We start from the raw sequence: 20710 nt of genomic DNA on the forward strand, positions 1-20710 counted from the left end.
ATCACTGTCACTCCATATTGGTGCCCAGTCTGCTATACATATTCCAATCCTGGCTTCAGTGGACACTGACTTAGGGATTATTTTTCCTGGTCACAACACTCCATAATCTTCAACGGTCTGTAATAGTGGTAAAAGCAGTGTCTGTGCATGAACAGACATTTTTCCAAAGAAGACATCCAAATGGCCAACAGACACATGAAAAAGTGCTCAACATCGCTTGGCATCAGGGAAATCCAAATCAAAACCTCCATGAGATACCACCTCACACCAGTCAGAATCGCTAAAATTAACAAGTCAAGAAACGACAGATGTTGGCGGGGATGTGGAGAAAGGGGAACCCTCCTACACTGTTGGTGGGAATGCAAGCTGGTGCAACCACTCTGGAAAGCAGTATGAAAACTGTTCCTCAAACAGTTGAAAATAGAGCTCCCATACGATCCAGCAATTGCACTACCGTGTATTTATCCCAAAGATACAAATGTAGGGATCCGAAGGGGTACGTGCACCCCAATGTTTATAGCAGCAATGTCCACAATAGCCAAACTGTGGAAAGAGCCAAGATGTCCATCGACAGATGGATGGATAAAGACGATGTGGTATATATACACAATGGAATATTATGCAGCCATCAAAAGGAATGAGGTCTTGCCATTTGCAATGACGTGGATAGAACTGGAGGGTGTTATGCTGAGTGAAATAAGTCAATCAGAGAAAGACATGTATCATATGACCTCATTGATATGAGGAATTCTTAATCTAAGGAAACAAACTGAGGGTTGCTGGAGTGGTGGGGGGTGGGAGGGATGGGGTGGCTGGGTGATAGACATTGTGGAGGGTATGTGCTATGGTGAGCACTGTGAATTGTACAAGACTGATGAATCACGGATCTGTACTTCTGAAACAAATAATGCAATATATGTTAAGAAAAAAAAAAGAAGAAGAAGATAGCAGGAGGGGAAGAAGGAAGGGGAGTAAGTCAGAAGGGGAGATGAACCATGAGAGACGATGGACTCTGAAAAACAAACTGAGGGTTCTAGAGGGGAGGGGGATGGGGGGATGGGTTAGCCTGGTGATGGGTATTAAAGAGGGCACATTCTGCGTGGAGCACTGGGTGTTATGCACAAACAATGAATCATGGAACACTACATCAAAAACTAATGATGTAATGTATGGTGATTAACATAACAATAAAAAATTATTTAAAAAAAAAGCAGTGTCTGTGGAACAGTGTCATTTGTGCTTCTGAGAAGAAAAGGGGGAGAAGAACTGTTTATTATAGGATCAGTATGACTTTCAAAATGTTCTTCTAGTCTTAAGAAATGGAAGAAGTATAATCAGCAAATCACAGTATGGGGTGGGGGAGGGGTCAGCCAAGCAGGAGAAGTGTGCAGAGCAAAGGAAAGGTCATGAGGGGATGTTTGGATGAATTTGCCTAGAAGGGGAGCTCAATGGAGAGCCAGTCATAGAGTAGTTTGACTAACTGGATATATGTAAAGAAATGAAGGAAATTCATGTTAGTGATTATAATCACATTGTTACAATTCTTGCCTGTGAGTTCAAGAGTAAACAAAAAATGTGTCACCAATGGAGAGTCACAAGCAATGCAATGAGCTGTTCACTTCCTGACACACTGTTATCAGCCCCACTCTTGTTATCATGCTGAATGAGTTTCATGTTGGTGTGGATAAACCTCCTTCTGGTCCTTCCAAAGCAAGCAACACATCCTCCCCAATTTTGGAATTCCATTCTCAAAGCTACACCCTATCACTGAGTTTCTTGGCATGTCCCAGAGTAGGATGACTAAAATATTTTTTTAAAAAGGCACATTTTCTATTCAAAGCTTCTGGTCATTCCTCCTGCCTGTGTAATTTGTGTCTTACAACTGTTTCTATGTCCTCCAAACCCATGACTCTAACACATTTTCCCATATGATTCTAAATATATGTTTACAAACACATGTATCTTAAAGTTAGTTGAAGAAGCCATTACAAACAGTGTAGTTTCGATGAACTAAGCATACAGCTATTGCACTGTGCATCTACACTTGTGTTTATTTTTTTGTTTTTATTTAAATTCCAATTAGTTAACATACAAAATAATATGGATGTTGTATGTAAGTATTGAATCACTAAATTATGCACCTGAGAGTCTTACACATTTTTTAGATTCCAGTTGGTGTTACTTTCTTCTCAGTGGAGAGAAGACTTTGGATTTTCATACATTTAGCTCCGATTTTTGGTACCTACATATTTTCCCTCATTTGGTATCTACAGATCAGCCATATTAGAAATTACACCTGTGAAATAAGTTCTGAGAATCAGATATGATGATGAAATAATTTCTAAATATTGAGAGACATTGTAAATACTCCATGACCTGCAATTCCCTGCATTTTGGCTGACTTAACTCATTGAAGGTTTAAAATTTTTAAGCTATTAGTTTTGTTTGGTGTAGAGAAAAATTCATGAAGAGAAAGCTAGAACTTCTTGTTATGTCAACATACAATAAGACCAATGTCCATCCATCAACCTTCATTCTCACTGGCATTCCTGGGTTGGAGGCTGCCCACATCTGGATTTCTATCCCCTTTTGTGTGGTCTATGTTTTGGCCCTCCTGGGAAACTGTTCTCTTCTGTTTATCATCAAGACAGACTCCAGCCTCCATGAACCAATGTACCTCTTCCTCTACATGCTGGCTGTGGCTGATCTTATTGTGTGTACTACAGCTGTACCGAAACTTCTTAGCCTTTTCTAGTTCCATGATGGAGAGATTCGTTTTGAAGCCTGCCTCATTCAAGTGTTCCTGATTCACTCTTGCTCCGCCATGGAATCTGGCTTCTTCCTGGCCATGGCTTTTGACCGTTATGTAGCCATTTGTAACCCATTAAGACATTCAGCTATTCTGACACATGCTGTAATTGGAGGGATGGGTCTAGGTATAGTACTCCAGGGCACAGCACTTCTCAGTCCTCACCCCTTTCTGTTACGTTGGCTTCCCTACTGCAGAACCAATATCATTTCCCACACCTACTGTGAATTTATGGCCCTCATCAAGATTGCCTGTGCTGAGACAAGAATCTGTAAAGCCTACAGCCTCATTGTTGCCTTCCTTACTGGTGGGGTGGACTTCATATTGATAATCTGTTCTTATGTTCTCATACTCCACACTGTCTTCCACCTCCCATCCAAGGAAGACTGACTCAAGACCTTGGGCACCTGTGGCTCCCATATCTGTGTCATCTTAGGGTCTTATACTCCAGCCTTTTTCTCTTTTCTCACCCACAGATTTGGGCACTGTGTGGCTCCCCATGTCCACATATTTGTGGCCAACATCTATCTTCTGGTCCAACCCATGGTGAACCCTACTATCTATGGGGTAAGAACCAAGAAGATATGGGACAGATCCCTTAAATTTTTCAATTTTTCAAATGAGTAATATATGAATAAATGATATATTATCCATCTTAGAATGAGTGATTTCTTCATGAAGCTCCTCTTTCAATGGTCAGAGGGCATGGGTTTTTCTGTGGGAAGTAATTCATCCAAAGATATATTTTATGTTGTAACAATAATTACGTAGAGGCAAATGTATTATTGAGTATGACTCTTTACCACAACATTAAAATGTTATTGCCAAAAGAACACAAAGCAAACAAATATAAAATGTAGAATCATCTGTGGTTAAAAACAAAAGATATTTAAAATTAATATGATATATAATCACATATCTTTGGTTTACCAGTTAAGACTTACTACCAGATTTACAAATTTCCCCTTTTTCTGCCCCAGTCATTTCTTCTTAACTAAATGTCCTTCTTTCTCAAGTACGTACCTCACCACTTTCTTAGTGAGAGTTTCCTGATGCTAACGTCTGTGTTCTATGTTCATCTAATGTTTTCTTTATTTCTTCTTTAAAATACTTTTCTAGCTATACACTTCCGTTCTCCAGTTATTACACTTCTTTAGCCTTTTGAAGACATTATCCTACAGTCTTCTAGAATCCATTATTACTTTGAAGAAAACTGTTGTTGGCCAAATTGTCATTAATTTGTAGGTAATTATCTTTTCTGTTTGACTGTCACTAAATCCTATTGATTCCTTTCGTGTTCTGTAGTTTCACATGGGTAAATTTCACAGGTATTACGTTAAGTGAAAAAAGATTACATACTCTATGATTCTGTTTAAATGAAACTCTAGGGAAGGAAAAGTAGTGTGGGGGTAGTGTTCAAGCATCTGTGTTTTAAGGTCTTGTAGGTGATTCTTAAATGCAGTTAAAACTTAGCTGCAACTGTGTAAGTTGAGGAACAGAGACATTAGTTGACCACAGGGGAAATATTTCAGTCAAGTACTTCACCCTTCAAGCTAAATTGTGAATAGAATCAACATTTGTTAATAATTTACTAGATCCTAATCTCTTTATTGTGGGTTTTAATACATAATCGTTTAACCCTCGTGATATATTTTAGAATTAATTATCATAAATACCGACATGATAAGTAACTCGACAAACTCATATTCAATGGGCTAGTTTAGAGGAGCTAGGATTAGAAGTCTGTCTAGCTCTAAAGCCATAATTTTCTTATAATCTCAAAATGGTTCCATATACAGCCAAATCACTCAATGGGACTCCTAGGAACACAGCTTCTCACAGGCTGAGGTGTCAAAATTGTTTCTACTGGTCATTGCATTATTCATAACCACACTCAGTTTAGATCCATTTAACTAATGTTTACTTGTTGACCAGAATTCACTGGAGATATAGAAATGACTAAGGCAAGGTATGTGAACAGTTGCAGAGTCTCAGAGGTGCATACAATCAATGTATCATTTCTTTCCCATATGATTCCTGAAAAGATTGAGATTGAAGAAAGATATGGCAGATGAGTTCAAAATACCACATTTCTTAGTGATGAAGTCTATTCTGAAGGACCAAGTTTGGTACAAGAATCAGTGAACACTCTAATTAAACTCCAGAGTTAGGCATATAGTCCTAATTAGAACATGAAAACTTACTACATGGAGGAGCACCAGAGAACACAGGACTGCCTTAGAAAGTTTCACTACCAGAAAGTGTGTGTTGCAGGGGGTGGGGCACGGGGAGAAAGGTCTTAATTTAACTTATCCAATTTATTCATACTGAATTTTCACATCTACAGCTTCTCCCTAGCACAGAGTGAATAAGGGTGAAAAAAGGATGGGCTTTACAATACATGAACATAAAGAATAAGCTAGAAACATTTTGTTCCAGTAGTTTGATATAGTTGATTCAGATATACAAAAATTTACAACTTTCAGTATAATAACGTGTAACACTTATATGTGTGCATTCTCATAGTCAACCCTGAGTTCTTTACAAACATTAACCCATTAAATTCTCATGCAAACTAAAAATGATTTGTAGGATTAATATCCTCATTTTACAAATAAGGAAACTGAGAAATAGAGAAATCAGTTGACTTTCTCATAGTCACAGAGATGGTTAAAAATGGAGACAGAATTTGAACCTAGGAAGTTTGACACCAGGTTTATATTCTCAACCACTACTCTATATTTAGTTACATATTGATATTTACACTCTGATATATCAATGTGACAAGTGATATGATAGAAATAGAAAGGAGATACATAATCAGCCAAGGCTAGGGAAAGTCAAGAATAGTTCCAGAAGATAGAACATCAGGTAGGTAACAAGCAAAGTTCCTGTGGGTTAGGTCAAATTAAGTAGGTCGTGTGTGAAGTGTGTGGTATGTGTGGAGTATATCGTGTGTGTGTGTGTGTGTGTGTGTGTGTGTGTGTGTGTGTGTGGTGTGTGTTGGGGATTAGAGTGGTATCCAGTTTTGAGTTAGCCAATTCTGCATTCAGTCATTTCACTTCCCAAGGATTATCCCATTTTCTCCATCTAACCATCACCTAATTTGATTATTAACCAAGTTTCAACTTTCTAGAATGATAGTTTTCAAAATTTAGGCTTGAAGACTCTTAAAAATACATATTGCTTAGGCCCTCTCTAAAACTATTAGACTCAAAATGTCTGTGGTGTATCCCATAAAAAATTCCCATTTACTTTTCATCATTCATTCTCTATATTTATAATTCAGTGATCCACACTCCATACCACAGTTGTAAAATGCTGAGAAGAAACACACAGATGTACTACTACTCAGAGAATGTGGCATGATTTAAAATTCCTACAAAGTTTTATAGTTCTTATTTAAAATACAAAAGGTTGGAAAGAATGTCACTCAAAACCTTATGACAATAAAACTATATGCTGGATAATAAAAAAAAAAAAACCTCACAATTCTCTTGGACCTGTCAGAAAGTTCAAACCACAGTGCAACTAACTAATCCAAAATTTAAGGAAAGATAAGTAACTCCAAAAAGAGATGGAACATGATCCTGTGCTGACTAGGGGCATGTGTCAGATACTGTACAAGCCAGTATAAAGAACTTGTTAAAGTTTAAACCAAATTATTCACAGCTGAGTATGAACTTATATGAGAATACAGAATGTTTGGGAGTCATGTATATATGATACAAAGGGGAATTCACACCCACTTAGGTTTTTCTCCCTAGACCTAGACCAGATACTCATGAGAAAGTCTCAGTGCAGGACTAGATTTTAACCATGGACCAGTGGGAATATCAGCCGCTATAAGATGGGAATAACCCTTCACCCAGGTTCTCTCCCCTAAGGAAAAAAGCCTTCACCCTGGAGGAAGAGCACTTGTGGAGACCCATTGCTGCTGAGCCAAAGGAGCAGAAACAAACTCCATAACGCAGGGTGAGGCAGGTTCCTTAGAAGTGTCCTACAGTGCTAGGGGAGGGGCAGAATCACTGAGGAGGCTTCACTTTCAAGACTCAGGGACATAGAACCTGTCTAAGACAGGCTGAACCAGCGCAGTTGGTATTGTAATGTCCTCTGGCTCTTACCACCAGACTAGCAGGGTTTGAGGAACAAGTAACAGTGTTCTACACCCAAGGGAGTGTGGAGAACATAGAGAGTGGCCTTATTTGTAGCACAGAAACAAAGGGAAGATCTAATGCTGATAGTGGTATAGACATCAACTAAAACCTAACTCATCAACCACACCCTGAACACAAAGTAAAGTTAGAGGAATGTGGTGCATTCACTGAGGACATTTGAAGGAAAGGCATGAAGAAATTGAGGACCTGAATAGTCCTTTCCTACGAAATAAGTTGAATCTGTAGTTAGCAACCTTCTAACACAGAAGACTCCAGGCCCAGGTGATTGCATTGGTAAATTTAACAATTTAAATAAAGGCTAAGTACCAATTCTCCACAAATTAGCCAAAACACATATAAACAGATTGAACTCTAACCAAATCATTCAAGATATAAATGAGGCCATATCATTAAAGTCCATCTCATAAGTACAATAGATAGATAGGGGATGAGTTCAGTGTCACAACAGGGGCACTTGTGAAAAGGCACGAAAAAGGCCTATAATTATACAGCTTAACTGACTGCTTCCAATTCAGGATGTGATGTTAATTAATACAAACTCCCTCTAAGAATTTATGACATCATCTTTCTATTATAATAAAAATAAGTAGGATTTTTTTTTCCAAAGTGCATGCTATGGAATATTGGTGTCATAGGTTGGTCAAAGGAGCAATCTGAAGCCAATATCTTCTTAAATTTCAAATGAATATTTGTGTATTGAAAGATCTGAGAAATCCTGCAGTAAAAATATAGCTAAAAGTTTACTTTTATTGGCCAGGATTTACAACCATATTTTCCCTGAATTCTTTCTACAAATAATGTCAATAATACCACCTAGAACTAGAGAACACTGAGCGGTATCATATGGCACAAGAGTACATGTGTACGCGCTTGGCTAATACTGGATGCAGAACATCACTAAGACTTCCTGCTTTCCATAAGAGGGAAACTCCTCTATGAAGTGTCACAAGACACAGAAATGGAATTGTTCTGAAAATAATTGTTTGAAAAAAAGGATCAATAAGCCAGAGTTTATAAGTACTCATCCACCAAAAAGCAACACAACACAGCTTTAAAACAAAAAAGACTATGAATTTGCCATGATTGCCGAGTCCTTACAATTCTGTTCATGATATAAAATCTCTACTTTTCTCAGATGTTTATCATATTCACAGGATCAATTTCATGTCTAACAACATTAACATGGTAGAGTCAAAAATAACATTCTGAGAGGGAGTCCAAGCATATGGGAAGTTTTTCAGCATCTATTATTTTGGGAACCAGCATAGTAAGGGTGATGCACTATCTATGTTTAAATTAGGATATGAGGGAATTTATTTTTTTATTATTATTTGTGTGGTATTTTCTTTTTGGAGGGCTGGTTTTGCTTTAAAATGAAAGTGACTGCAGAATGTGATGTGGTCAGTCTTAATGAAAGCAGAAAAAAGTGTTCACTTTCTTCCAAGTGGGGAAACTGAATTATCTCCAAATAATGGGAAATTATAAAACCTTTTTATTCATGCATTTGACATGGGCCTCACTTTCCATGTCTGGGTTTGGGAAGGAGGCTGACAGGCCTCCCCTGAGATGGGTCAGCATAACTTCCAAATGTTCTCTTTCTGTTCTCAACAAAGAGAATTGGTGCTGCTTCCTTCTTTAATTTGATTCTTTACCAGAGTTATGGTTTTTCTTGGAGAAGACTTTCAGCACCTGTTCTCTAATCTGTTTAATTCTGATGCCATAGATTACAGGGTTAAGAGCAGGTAGAATGACTACATAGAAATTAGCCAAAAGGATGTGGATATAACATGGTATATTCTGGCCAAACCTGTGGGTCATAAATGAAAAAAACGCAGGGGTGTAGAAAGCCAACATGACACACACGTGAGAGCCACAGGTGCTGAGTGCTTTGAGCCAGGCATCGTGGGAAGGCAGTCGAAAGACAGCACGAAGGATCTGGACATAGGAAATGACAATAGATATAATGTCCAACATCAGGATAGAGATGGCACATAAGCCATAGATGATGTTGACCCTGATGCTGACACAGGACAGGCGGGCAATGCCCATGTGCTCACAGTAAGTGTGAGGAATAATTTGGTGTCCACAAAATGGTAACCGTAGGATGAGTAGAACAAAGGGTATGGCAAAGGACAAAGGTCTCAGTAGGATTATCAAATCAGTGAAGACTACCACCTTATTTGTCAACACCAGTGTGTATCGAAGAGGGTTACAGATGGCCACATAATGATCATAGGCCATGGCCACGAGCACAGCTGACTCAATGCCAGTGCAGAGGTGGATGAAGAACATCTGGATGAGACAACCCTCAAAGGAGATTTCTCTAAGGTTGAACCAGAAGATGCCAAGCGTCTTGGGGATGGTGGATGTGGACAGGCCCAGGTCGATAGATGACACAATGGCCAGGAAGTAGAACATGGGCTGCTGAAGGCTGCTCTCAGTCTCAATCACGGAGAGGATGCTGATGTTCCCAAGAACAGCTGTCAGGTACACAGCAAAGAAAGGGAAACCAATCCAGATATGTATATGTTCCAGCCCAGGGATCCCCAGAAGGAAGAAAGAGTAGGGATGAAATAGGGTGGTATTAAGTGAGGCCATCTTCAAGGATATTTTTACAGTAAAATGTATTATAGATCAAGTACCTCTCATTCACTGAATAAGCCTCATCCTTGCTTAATGCACAGAGAAAATGAAGGAATTAGTGAAACATTTATTGTATCTACCCGTATCACTGCACCATAGAGACCTGAAAATGTGCAGAATTGAATGACAAAATGAAGCCACCTCATTTCAGTGTACTTCATCATATCAGTTCATTTAAATTGAATATTTTTATTCAACCAAAATTGACTAAGTATCTAGTATATATGTGCCATGTTCTGTGCTAAGACTGATTGCAAAATATGAGTTAGAGAAGGTTCCTTTTTTGATGGAACTTAAAGTTTTAGTGGTTGAAACAGTTATGCAAATCAATCATTTAAATTTATGAAATAAGTGTTAAGATCAAGTTGTTCCCTTGCTACTTAGGTACCCAAAATACTTTCCTGAAAACCATTTAGGATTTTATAGAAAAATGATCTGATTTATGACTATATATATTAGGTACAAGGTAGGAACATAAATATAAACATAATGACAGACATTATGATTCTCTGTGTACCACATTCTGAGGTGAACATATACAGTGCAGTCTCCATATGAACTGCAAGTGCAACAAACCAGAACTTTCTAAGACAATTTTGTATCTATGTAGGCTTCTCACTGTTAAAGTCTCTAAAAAGATTTTTCATGCCATAGTCATCTGATCTCTCCTTTCTTGCTGGTGCCAGTATCAGAGAATAAATCATATGAAACCACATCAAACTTAATTTCAGGATAATCCTCTTAATCTGGGTCTTCTTAGAAAGGAACATACATATTCCTCTTCATATTGTTCTGATGATAGGTAAATAGAGCCTTGCCCTTTAAGTGCCCTCCTGCTGATGTTTGTCCAGAAAGAAACACAGATTTACTCATGGCCACAAAAACATTAATAATTGGGTTTAGAAAATATCACAAAATTGTCAGGTAAAATGAGTTAATTTATACACACCACTTCTGGAAACTAAATTCATCATTTCACTGACTATATAAGTTGTTACAATATATACACCTTAATAAATCTAAGCACATTGTGATCAAGAGCTCTTGCTTTCTCTTTCATATACTCTTGGTATGGATAGATAGATAGATAGTTATCTGCACACAGAGACAGAAGGTCTGGCACTTAAAAGTACAGAGTAGAAATAAGAATTACTGATTTTAAGAAAATTACCACCAGAAGGAAAGTAGATCTAATCCATACCCATAGGAGGCTATCTCCTTATTGATATGAGAAATTTGGAAGAACCTGGAGGGCTGAGGTAAGATGTATTATTTTTATAGTTCAACTTCAATGTATTCCATGCTGTTACAGATGGAATTAGGCCTTTCCATTGTTCCTCCACTCAGTATTCTGTGAGCCTCCTAAATCCAGTGCAAAGCAGGAACAAGCTACAAACTACATTAGCCAGATGAACTGTATTGGAACAGTATGTCTGGGGATGGAAGAATGAGAGAGAGAGAGAGAGAGAGAGAGAGAGAGAGAGTATGTGTGTGTGTGTGTGTGTGAGTCTCTGTGTTGAAAGGGTGCATTGTTGTGTGGGTTTTGGGCAAATTGCTTAAGAAATCCTAGAAAGAAGAGTTTGATCACAGGTATAGGAAGAAGACGGTTAAGATAATTAGTCAAGCCAAAGAGGGATTTCAAGAAAGAAATAAGAACTATATAGAAAACAATCCGTAATTTGAACAGGGATGACTATATGCAATGAATGGCATTTAAACCCAGGGGATTTGGAAGGGGATGAAGTAGAATCCTATAATCAGATTTCTTTTTCTGCCATTGTGGTTCAGCTAATTTAGAGGTTAGTAGATGAGAAATGGCATAATGTTTATTTTTTTAAAGATTTTTTAAATTTTATTTTATTATGTTATGTTAGTCACCATACAATACATCATTAGTTTTTGATGTAGTGATCCATGATTCATTATTTTTGTATAAAACCCAGTGCTTCATTCTGTACACGCCCTCCTTAATACCCATCACCAGGCTAACCCATCCCCCTCTAAAAAACCCTCAGTTTGTTTCTCAGAGTCCACAGTCTCTCATGGTTCATCTCTCCCTCCGATTCCCCCCCCTTCATTTTTCCCTTCCTTCTCCTAATGTCCTCCGTGCTATTCCTTATGTTCCACAAATAAGGGAAACCATATGATAATTGACTTTCTCTGCTTGACTTATTTCACTTAGCATAATCTCCTCCAGTCCCATCCATGTTGATGTAAAAGTTGGGTATTCATCCTTTCTGATGGCTGAGTAATATTCCATTGTATATATGGACCACATCTTCTTTATCCATTCATCTGTTGAAGGGCATCTTGGCTCTTTCCACAGTCTGGCTATTGCGGACATTGCAGCTATGAACATTGGGGTGCATATGGCCCTTCTTTACACATAAATAAGAGGAGCAAGAAGAACCATATGGTCCGCTCAATTGATGCAGAAAAAGCATTTGACAAAATATAGCATCCTTTCTTGATTAAAACTCTTCAGAGTATAGGGGTAGAGGGAACATGCCTCAAGTTCATACAATCCATCTATGAAAAACCCACAGTGAATATCATCCTCAATGGAGGAAAAACGGAGGGCTTTTCCCTTAAGATCAGGAACACCTCAAGGATGCCCACTCTCGCCACTATTGTTCAACATAGTACTAGAAGTCGTAGCAACAGCAATCAGACAACAAAGAGAAATGAAAAGTATTCAAATTGACAAAGAAGAAGTCAAACTCTCTCTTTACACAGATGACATGATACTTTATGTGGAAAACCCAAAAGACCCTGCCCCCAAATTACTAGAACTCATATAGCAATTCAGTAATGTGGCAGGATACAAAATCAATGCACAGAAATCTGTTGCTTTCTTGTACACTAACAATGTAACTGTAGAAAGAGAAATTAGAGAAACGATTCCATTTATAATAGCATCAAAAACCATAAGATACCTCGGAATAAACCTAACCAAAGAGGTCAAGGATCTATACTCTAGGAACTACAGAACACTCATGAAAGAAATTGAAGAAGACACAAAAAGATGGAAAAATATTCCATGCTCATGGATTGGAAGAATAAACATTGTTAAAATGTCTGTGCTACCCAGAGCAATCTATACCTTCAATGCCATCCTGATCAAAATTCCGATGACATTTTTCAAAGTGCTGGAACAAACAATCCTAAAATCTGTATGGAATCAGAAAAGAACCCAAATCGCCAAGGAAATATTGAAGAAGAAAAACAACCTGGGGGCATCACGTTGCCTGATTTCAAGCTATATTACAAAGCAGTGATCACAAAGACAGCATGGTACTAGCACAAAAACAGACATATAGACCAATGGAACAGAACAGAGAGCCCAGATATGGACCCTCAACTCTATGGTAAAATAATCTTCGACAAAGCAGGAAAAATATCCAATGGAAAAAAGATAGTCGCTTCAATAAATGGTGCTGGGAAAATTGGACAGCCACATGCAGAAGAATGAAATTCAACCATTCTCTAACACCATACACAAAGATAAACTCAAAATGGTTGAAAGACCACAATGTGAGACAGGAATCCATCAAAACTCTAGAGGAGAACATAGGCAGTAACCTCTTTGACATCAGCCACAGCTGATGAACTTCTTTCAAGATACATCTCCAAAGGCTGGTGAAACAAAAGCAAAAAAGAACTTTTGGGACTTCATCATGATAAACAGCTTCTGCACAGCAAAGGAAACAGTCAACAAAACAAAGAGGGAACCCACAGAATGGGAGAAGATATTTGCAAATGACACTACAGATAAAGGGCTGGTATCCAAGATCTATAAAGAACTTCACAAACTCAACACCCAAAAAACAAATAATCAAGTCAAAAAAATGGCAGAAGACATGAACAAACACTTCTCCAAAGAAGACATACAAATGGCTAACAGACACATGAAAAAGTATTCATCATTAGCCATCAGGGAAATTCGAATCAAAACCACACTGAGATACCACCTTACACCAGTTGGAATAGCAAAATTGAGAAGGCAAGAAACAACAAATGTTGGAGAGGTTGTGGAGAAAGGGAAACCCTCTTACATTGTTGGTGGGAATGCAAGTTGGTACAGCCACTTTGGAAAACAGTGTGGAGGTGCCTCAGAAAATTAAAAATAGAGGTACCCTATGGCCCAGCAACTGCACTCCTGGGTATTTACCCCAAAGACACAGATGTAATGAAAAGGAAATGTCATAATGTTTAGAAACAGACACTAGGAATTGAAACCAGTCTTCCTGCCATGTGAATTTGGTTAAATTATTTCCCTTCTTTGGGTCTAAGATTCCACACCTATGAAATGAGGCTAAAATGCCTACATAGCAGAATTCTTGCAAGACTTGCATGAGTCAAGATGGGTCATCAAAAAAGTATAGTTACAATTTCTGGTAAAAATCTCTTGATAAGAACACGATTGGAAGTGGTTCCAACTTATCTCAGGTCTTCAGATAATCCTTACATTAGGGGTCAGCAGACTAAATCCTGATTTTCACTTTACCTGCATATAAATATTTTGATAGGGTTTCTAACATTTATAATAGAGTATATCTGATTAAACCTATCCTTAGACATTTTCACAGACATTAGCATTATGCACTCAGAGACCAAACCATTCCAAAATGATTAGTACTACCTTTAGTTGGAAGAAAGTAGCAAGTGGTTTGGTGAGCAAGTGGTTTGTATTGGTGAGAGATATTTGCTGAATAGCTTAAGGTAAGTTCAATTATTGTTCTCCCTCTGTGTCAAAAATGCACTCAGGATGGAGACATTATCCGACCTTTAAATTAGATTAGAAGGGATTGAAGGAGAGGTAACAGTAAGCAAGAGACTGAACACAGGAAAATAAAGAACCTTGATAGATCAGTAAATAGATAGGCTCCAGGTCAGTGAAGAGCTCTCTGCACAGAAAAAATGGCAGAGGTGTCAAAAGATATAAGAGCTGCACACAGAGATGGTATAAGGATGTATGAGAAATAAAAGCAGCAGTTGCTCATGTGCACATGAGAGATTATGCCAACACATTCTTACAGTCAGTTCCCTTACCCTCTCCCTTCAGTCAGCGTTTTCCTACTGCCCCCTATCCTATCATCCACCACTCTTTTCCTTGTGCTCAGCTGGCCACAGATAAGAATCCATACTTCTAAAAGCATTGCTTACCAGCAAGGACTCCTGGAGAAGCTAGCCAATCTCCCCCAGCATCCTTTTGAGCTCCTTTTGCTTTGGTGGGAACATTTTTTATACTGTGACCACAGCCTCTAGAGTGAGAACTTTGTCTGTCTTGGAACCCCCTGGGGATAGTGGGGTCTATCAAGCTCTGAGATCTGGATTAACTCCTTTTCTAGTAGAATAGAATACACCAGACACTGATAGACCATGTCCTGATTCTGGACCCTGATTCCCAAATCTAGGATTAGCATATTTCCCGGGGAATAATTATTATTATTATTTTGGTCTTGTAAAATTCTTTAACATTTTTTTCTAACAGCATTCCTGGAACTGGTTTTAGGCTCTTAATTCTGAACTCCTCAAAGGGAGGGGGTGGCTTGTCCAGGCCCCAAATATATATAAGCTAATGATTGTATTAAATCAAGGTATATCTTCTTAGTATTGTGCAACTACCACATTGACTCAATATTTATTATAACTGAAGTGCTAAAAAGTAAACAAGTACACTAAAATTGCATCATGACTCAATATTTAGCATAATCGCCCAATCCTGAAGTGAAGGAAGGCATACAGTTTTGCATCATACTGAAACCTATCATGTCATTCCAGTAGGGTTTCCCATCAGTAGTGGAAAGCAGAGATAAAAATCTGGAAGTCAGAGGCTAGTCATTTTATCACTCCCCTACCGACTACTTATTTAAAGCCATGTAGGAATTGCCTAATTCTCTAAATCTCAATTTTGAAACCTGTAAAATGAGGACATTTGTCAAAGGAGTTTCAGTGTCCTTTGGTCCTAACATCATATGAGGATATCATCCTGTTTTAAAGATGAAGAGACAGACATAGAGAAGACAAGAGAAGTTCACATGGAGAGGTAGAGCTGAGTATTCAAGCTTCCATTCTAGAGGGCCTTCCATGAGTAATGGGAACTGATCTTCAACATTCATTCACTGATGAATTCAAACAACTATGCACTGATGATCTACTATGTGTCAGGCACCATTTAGGCACTGCCAATATAGTAGTAAACAGAGCAGGCAGTAAAAGAAGACAAGAAACAGAATAAAGACTCACATAGATGACAAAAATGAGCTGTGTTGAAACATAAAGCTGGGAAGTGGAAAAAGGTGCTGATGGTGAGACTTAGTCATTCTAATATTGTCAGGAATGTGACATTTAGGTAAGGGTTAGGAGGGGAGGAGGGAGCAAGCCATGTGGAATCTGGAATGGGGTGATGGCTGGGGGAAAACATTCCAGGCAGAGAGAACAGCAAATGCAAAGACACTGAAGCTGAACCATGTTGGGTGTAATCAAGAAAAACGCAACTTTCACAGAATCCAAGTCTCAAAGATGTGGGCAACATCGAGAACCTTCAGACTTCCACAAACTTAGAACTCAGAAGGTCATCATCCAACAGGACAAACACCAAAGGAGATCCCCATACAGTGGCTGGTAGTTAGGAAAGCTCATGGCTACTCTTTCAGTTAAGGAGCCGTATTTAAATCAACTCTATTACTTGTTTGTTTTGTTTTGTTTTGTATAGCAAAACATGGCCACAGAAAAAAAAAAAAGAGCATGTTACCAGAGTATCAATAGTTAACTTTTCTTTTAATTGACTGATAATACATAAATATATTTGCATTCCTTCTCATTCTTTCTTCTACCAAGTTATGGTAATCACTATCAGATATTTAAAGATCTCAAATACACAAAGAAAACAGAAATAATGAATGTTTTATTCCTTCAACTAGTTATCAGTCAGATTGGATGAAAAATGAATAGCAACACACACACATGATAAAATGGGGGTGGGGGTCTTTTTATGTGAATTCACTATTTGTATTTGTAAAAATATGTATAGCAGTCGGTAGGGAACCCTTGGCAGGGAGTGAAGACTTAACCGCACAAATTTGCATATTGCTTTAGCGCTCCCCTGGATCCAGTGCCACTGTGGCAATGCTAATTCCAATATGATTATTATCACTGTATAAGTGATACAATCTTACTCTTTGAAATTTTTGGGATGTTTACCTTGACTTTGATAGTAATTTGATAGTAATTAATTATTTCTGTAATATTGCAGTTAAAAAAAATCTATTCAAGCAAGCTGGTGCAACCCCTCTGGAAAACAGTATGGAGGTTCCTCAAACAGTTGAAAATAGAGCTCCCATACGATCCAGCAATTGCACTACCGTGTATTTATCCCAAAGATACAAATGTAGGGATCCGAAGGGGTACGTGCACCCCAATGTTTATAGCAGCAATGTCCACAATAGCCAAACTGTGGAAAGAGCCAAGATGTCCATCGACAGATGAATGGATAAAGAAGATGTGGTATATATACACAATGGAATATTATGCAGCCATCAAATGGAATGAGATCTTGCCATTTGCAACGACGTGGATGGAACTGGAGGGTGTGATGCTGAGTGAAATAAGTCAATCAGAGGAAGACATGTATCATATGACCTCACTGATATGAGGAATTCTTAATCTCAAGAAACAAACTGAGTGTTGCTGGAGTGGTGGGGGGGTGGGAGGGATGGAGGGGCTGGGTGATAGACATTGGGGAGGGTATGTGCTATGGTGAGCACTGTGAATTGTGCAAGACTGTTGAATCACAGATCTGTACTTCTGAAACAAATAATGCAACATATGTTAAGAAAAAAGAAAAAGAAGAAGATAGCAGAAGGGGAAGAATGAAGGGGAGTAAGTCGGAGGGGGAGATGAACCATGAGAGACGATGGACTCTGAGAAACAAACTGAGGGTTCTAGAGGGGAGGGGGGTGGGGGATGGGTTAGCCTGGTGATGGGTATTAAGGAGGGTACATTCTGCATGGAGCACTGGGTGTTATGCACAATGAATCATGGAACACTACATCAAGAACTAATGATGTAATGTATGGTGATTAACATAACAATAAAAAATTTTTTAAAAAAATCTATTCAACATACCAGATGCCCCATAAATCTGAAGTTTTAGGTTTCTTTAATTTTTGAAATTAATAGTCATGTTTTTCAAATATTTCACCTCTTCATTTATTACTTCCCTCCTTCTAAAATTCATTATATGTTTTTAGCAATTCTACATTAATCTTCCAATATACCCAATTTTTTTCATTTTCTTATATTCATTAGTGATAATTTAATAATTGTTTTATGACCTCTTATGAACAGTGTTTGTGTGTTTGTGTGTGTGTGTGTCCCTTAAATGATATTCAGTAATCTTTGTGCAGAGTTTTATCCATATTGATTAGATCAACTCCACTAGCTTTTCTGCTGCCTCTCACTTCCACTTTTAAGGATTGTGATTACCTTGAACCTATTTAGATAATCTAGAATAAGGTCTCAGATTTAAGGTCTGATTATTAGCCTTAATTCTATCTGTAATCTAAATTCACCTTTATTTTGTAAGGTAACCTATCCACGGTTCCTGGGACCAGGATGTGAATATCTATGGGGGAGGGAGGCCATTATTCTGCCTACTACCAAGATTGTTTTTGGCACTTCTTATTAATATTAATAAATTTTTGAAATTTAAGAACTATTTCTTTGTTTATGTTCTACTCCCTATATAGTGTTTGTAGTGTTTTTTTTTTCCTTGTTGTGATATGTGTGTGTGTGTATGCATTTTAATTACATATTAAAATCTTGGCTTTACTACTTAAGAATTCCACAACTTTGGACACTTACTTAACCTCCTCATTATAAGAATTCCACAACTTTGGACATTTATTTAACCTCCCCATTATATAAACACCCTAGTAGTATTGAAGTAAAGACTCTTAATTTCTTAATTTGCGTTTTCTTGTTTTGTTTTGTTTTGTTTTGTTTTGTTTTGGTTGGCTAGATCATCTTTATTTTATTTCATTTTTTATTATGTTATGTTAGTCACCATATAGTACATCATTAGTTTTTGATGTAGTGTTCTATGATTCATTGCTCATGTATAATACCCAGTGCTCCACGCAGAACGTGCCCTCTTTAATACCCATCATCAGGCTAACCCATCCCCCCACTCCCCTCCCCTCTAAAACCATCAGTTTGTTTCTCGGAGTCCATAGTCTCTCATGGTTGGTCTCCTCCTCTGATTTCCCCCCTTCATTGTTCCCTTCCTTCTCCTAATGTCCTCCATGTTATTCCTTATGTTCCACAAAGAAGTGAAACCATATGATAATTGACTTGCTCTGCTTGACTTATTTCACTTAGCATAATCTCCTCCAGTCCCATCTATGTTGAAAAGTCTATGCTGCCCAGAGCAATCTATACCTTCAATGCCATCCCGATCAAAATATCAACAGCATTTTTCAAAGTGCTGGAACAAACAGTCTTAAAATTTGTATGGAATCAGAAACGACCCTGAACCACCAAGGAATTGTTGAAAAAGAAAAACAAAGCTGGGGGCATCACGTTGCCTGAATCCAAGCTATATTACAAAGCTGTGATCACCAAGACAGCATGGTGCTGGCACAAAAACAGACACATAGATCAATGGAACAGAATGGAGAGCCCAGATATGGACCCTCAACTCTATGGTCAACTAATCTTCAACAAAGCAGGAAAAAATATCCAATGGAAAAAAGACAGTCTCTTCAATAAATGGTGCTGGGAAAATTAGACAGCTATATACAGAAGAATGAAATTTGACCATTCTCTTAATTTGGGTTTTAAAAAATTTTTTCAGTCATAGAATTTCCATTTGAATCTTCTAAAATATTCCAGTTTCTTTCTGAGTATTTCAATCTTGTCTCTCATTTTCTCAAGTATATTTAATCATAGTTATTATAAAACCTGTCTAAAAACTGTATTATTGAATCTCCTGTTTCTTCTTGTTTTATTATTAATGTTTATGTTTTATGTCACATCTATTTGTTTCTTTCTGTGCTTTGTTATGCTAATGCCAGACATTTTGTGTAAAAATAATGTAGAAATAATTTGAACCCTAGGATAATGCTATATAATGTTATTTCAGTCTAGAGGATTCATATTTACTTCTGGCTGGTTACCATGCCCACTAAAGGCCTCAAGTCATGAGGCTAAGAAAAGTAGTGTAGAAGAGAAGTCATGACATTGATGAAGGGAATAAATTAAAATACTTTGGGAAAAAATGACATATCTTTTGACAACTTTTATAACGAAAGGACATGTTGCTGAATTGGATGGGGTGGAAAGATTTAAATAATTGAGGACAATGTCTAGTTTTAAAATTGACCAACTGTACAAGAAGTTACATTTAGTAAGATGAAAATATTAAGGCAGTTATCAAGAATTCCTTCCTGGCCATGTGATCTTTGCTGTGCCTTTTAGACATATAAGCAGAGATACCTAGTAGATTGTTTGATATCTCAAGGTGGAGATCAGTAGAAAGGCAAGGGATGGAGAGGTACTGCGGAGTTTCCAATGTATATATAGTTTTTAAAGCCAATTACTGAATAAAATATCTTTAAAAAGAATATAGTTATAGAAGAGAAATTAAAGCAGAAGTAAGATGTGGGTATTCGTGACAACATTTAGAAGTCAGGCCATAGACGAAGACCCAACGAATATTAAAAAGAAAGATCATGTAGTGAGATGGGAGAAAACAAAAACATGTAAGGATAGTTTCAAAAAAAATGCAGAGGACAAGTATTTTCAAATGAGGGAATGGTCAGTTTCACATGCTGCTGAAACTTGTCATATGAGGGCAGAGTTTGGGTTGGGTGATGAGAGATCATTACTTGACTAGAGGTGTTGCAGCTTCAGCAAGGTACTGGGGAGAATGCCAGTCTATAGAGACGAGGTGAGGTGAGGAAAGAGAGATTATACTCCTTACTGTTCTCTCATGGACTTTTTTCATCTATTTTTAGAGAATTCCAATGGATCCATAATTCTTAGGGGATGATATTTTTCATTCACTTGTTTTCAA

At 37.8% G+C, this 20710-nt stretch overlaps 1 protein-coding gene and 1 pseudogene across 1 annotated transcript; one reads left to right on the forward strand and one right to left on the reverse strand.

The window, feature by feature from the left end:
* Positions 1–2464: 2464 nt before the first annotated feature.
* On the forward strand, positions 2465–3436 carry LOC112840727 (olfactory receptor 52D1-like; annotated as a pseudogene).
* A 5186-nt stretch (positions 3437–8622) lies between these two features.
* On the reverse strand, positions 8623–9591 carry LOC112806306 (olfactory receptor 52E1-like). Its single transcript, XM_025848599.2, has one exon. It carries the CDS (start codon positions 9583–9585, stop codon positions 8623–8625), a length of 963 nt encoding a protein of 320 aa, XP_025704384.2. The 5' UTR covers positions 9586–9591.
* Between the last annotated feature and the right edge of the window lie 11119 nt (positions 9592–20710).

The sequence above is a fragment of the Callorhinus ursinus genome, unplaced genomic scaffold (assembly GCF_003265705.2).
Source record: "Callorhinus ursinus isolate GAN/ISIS: 27379988/994484 unplaced genomic scaffold, GSC_fseal_2.0 scaffold35, whole genome shotgun sequence".
In the NCBI taxonomy this organism is placed as follows: domain Eukaryota; kingdom Metazoa; phylum Chordata; class Mammalia; order Carnivora; family Otariidae; genus Callorhinus; species Callorhinus ursinus.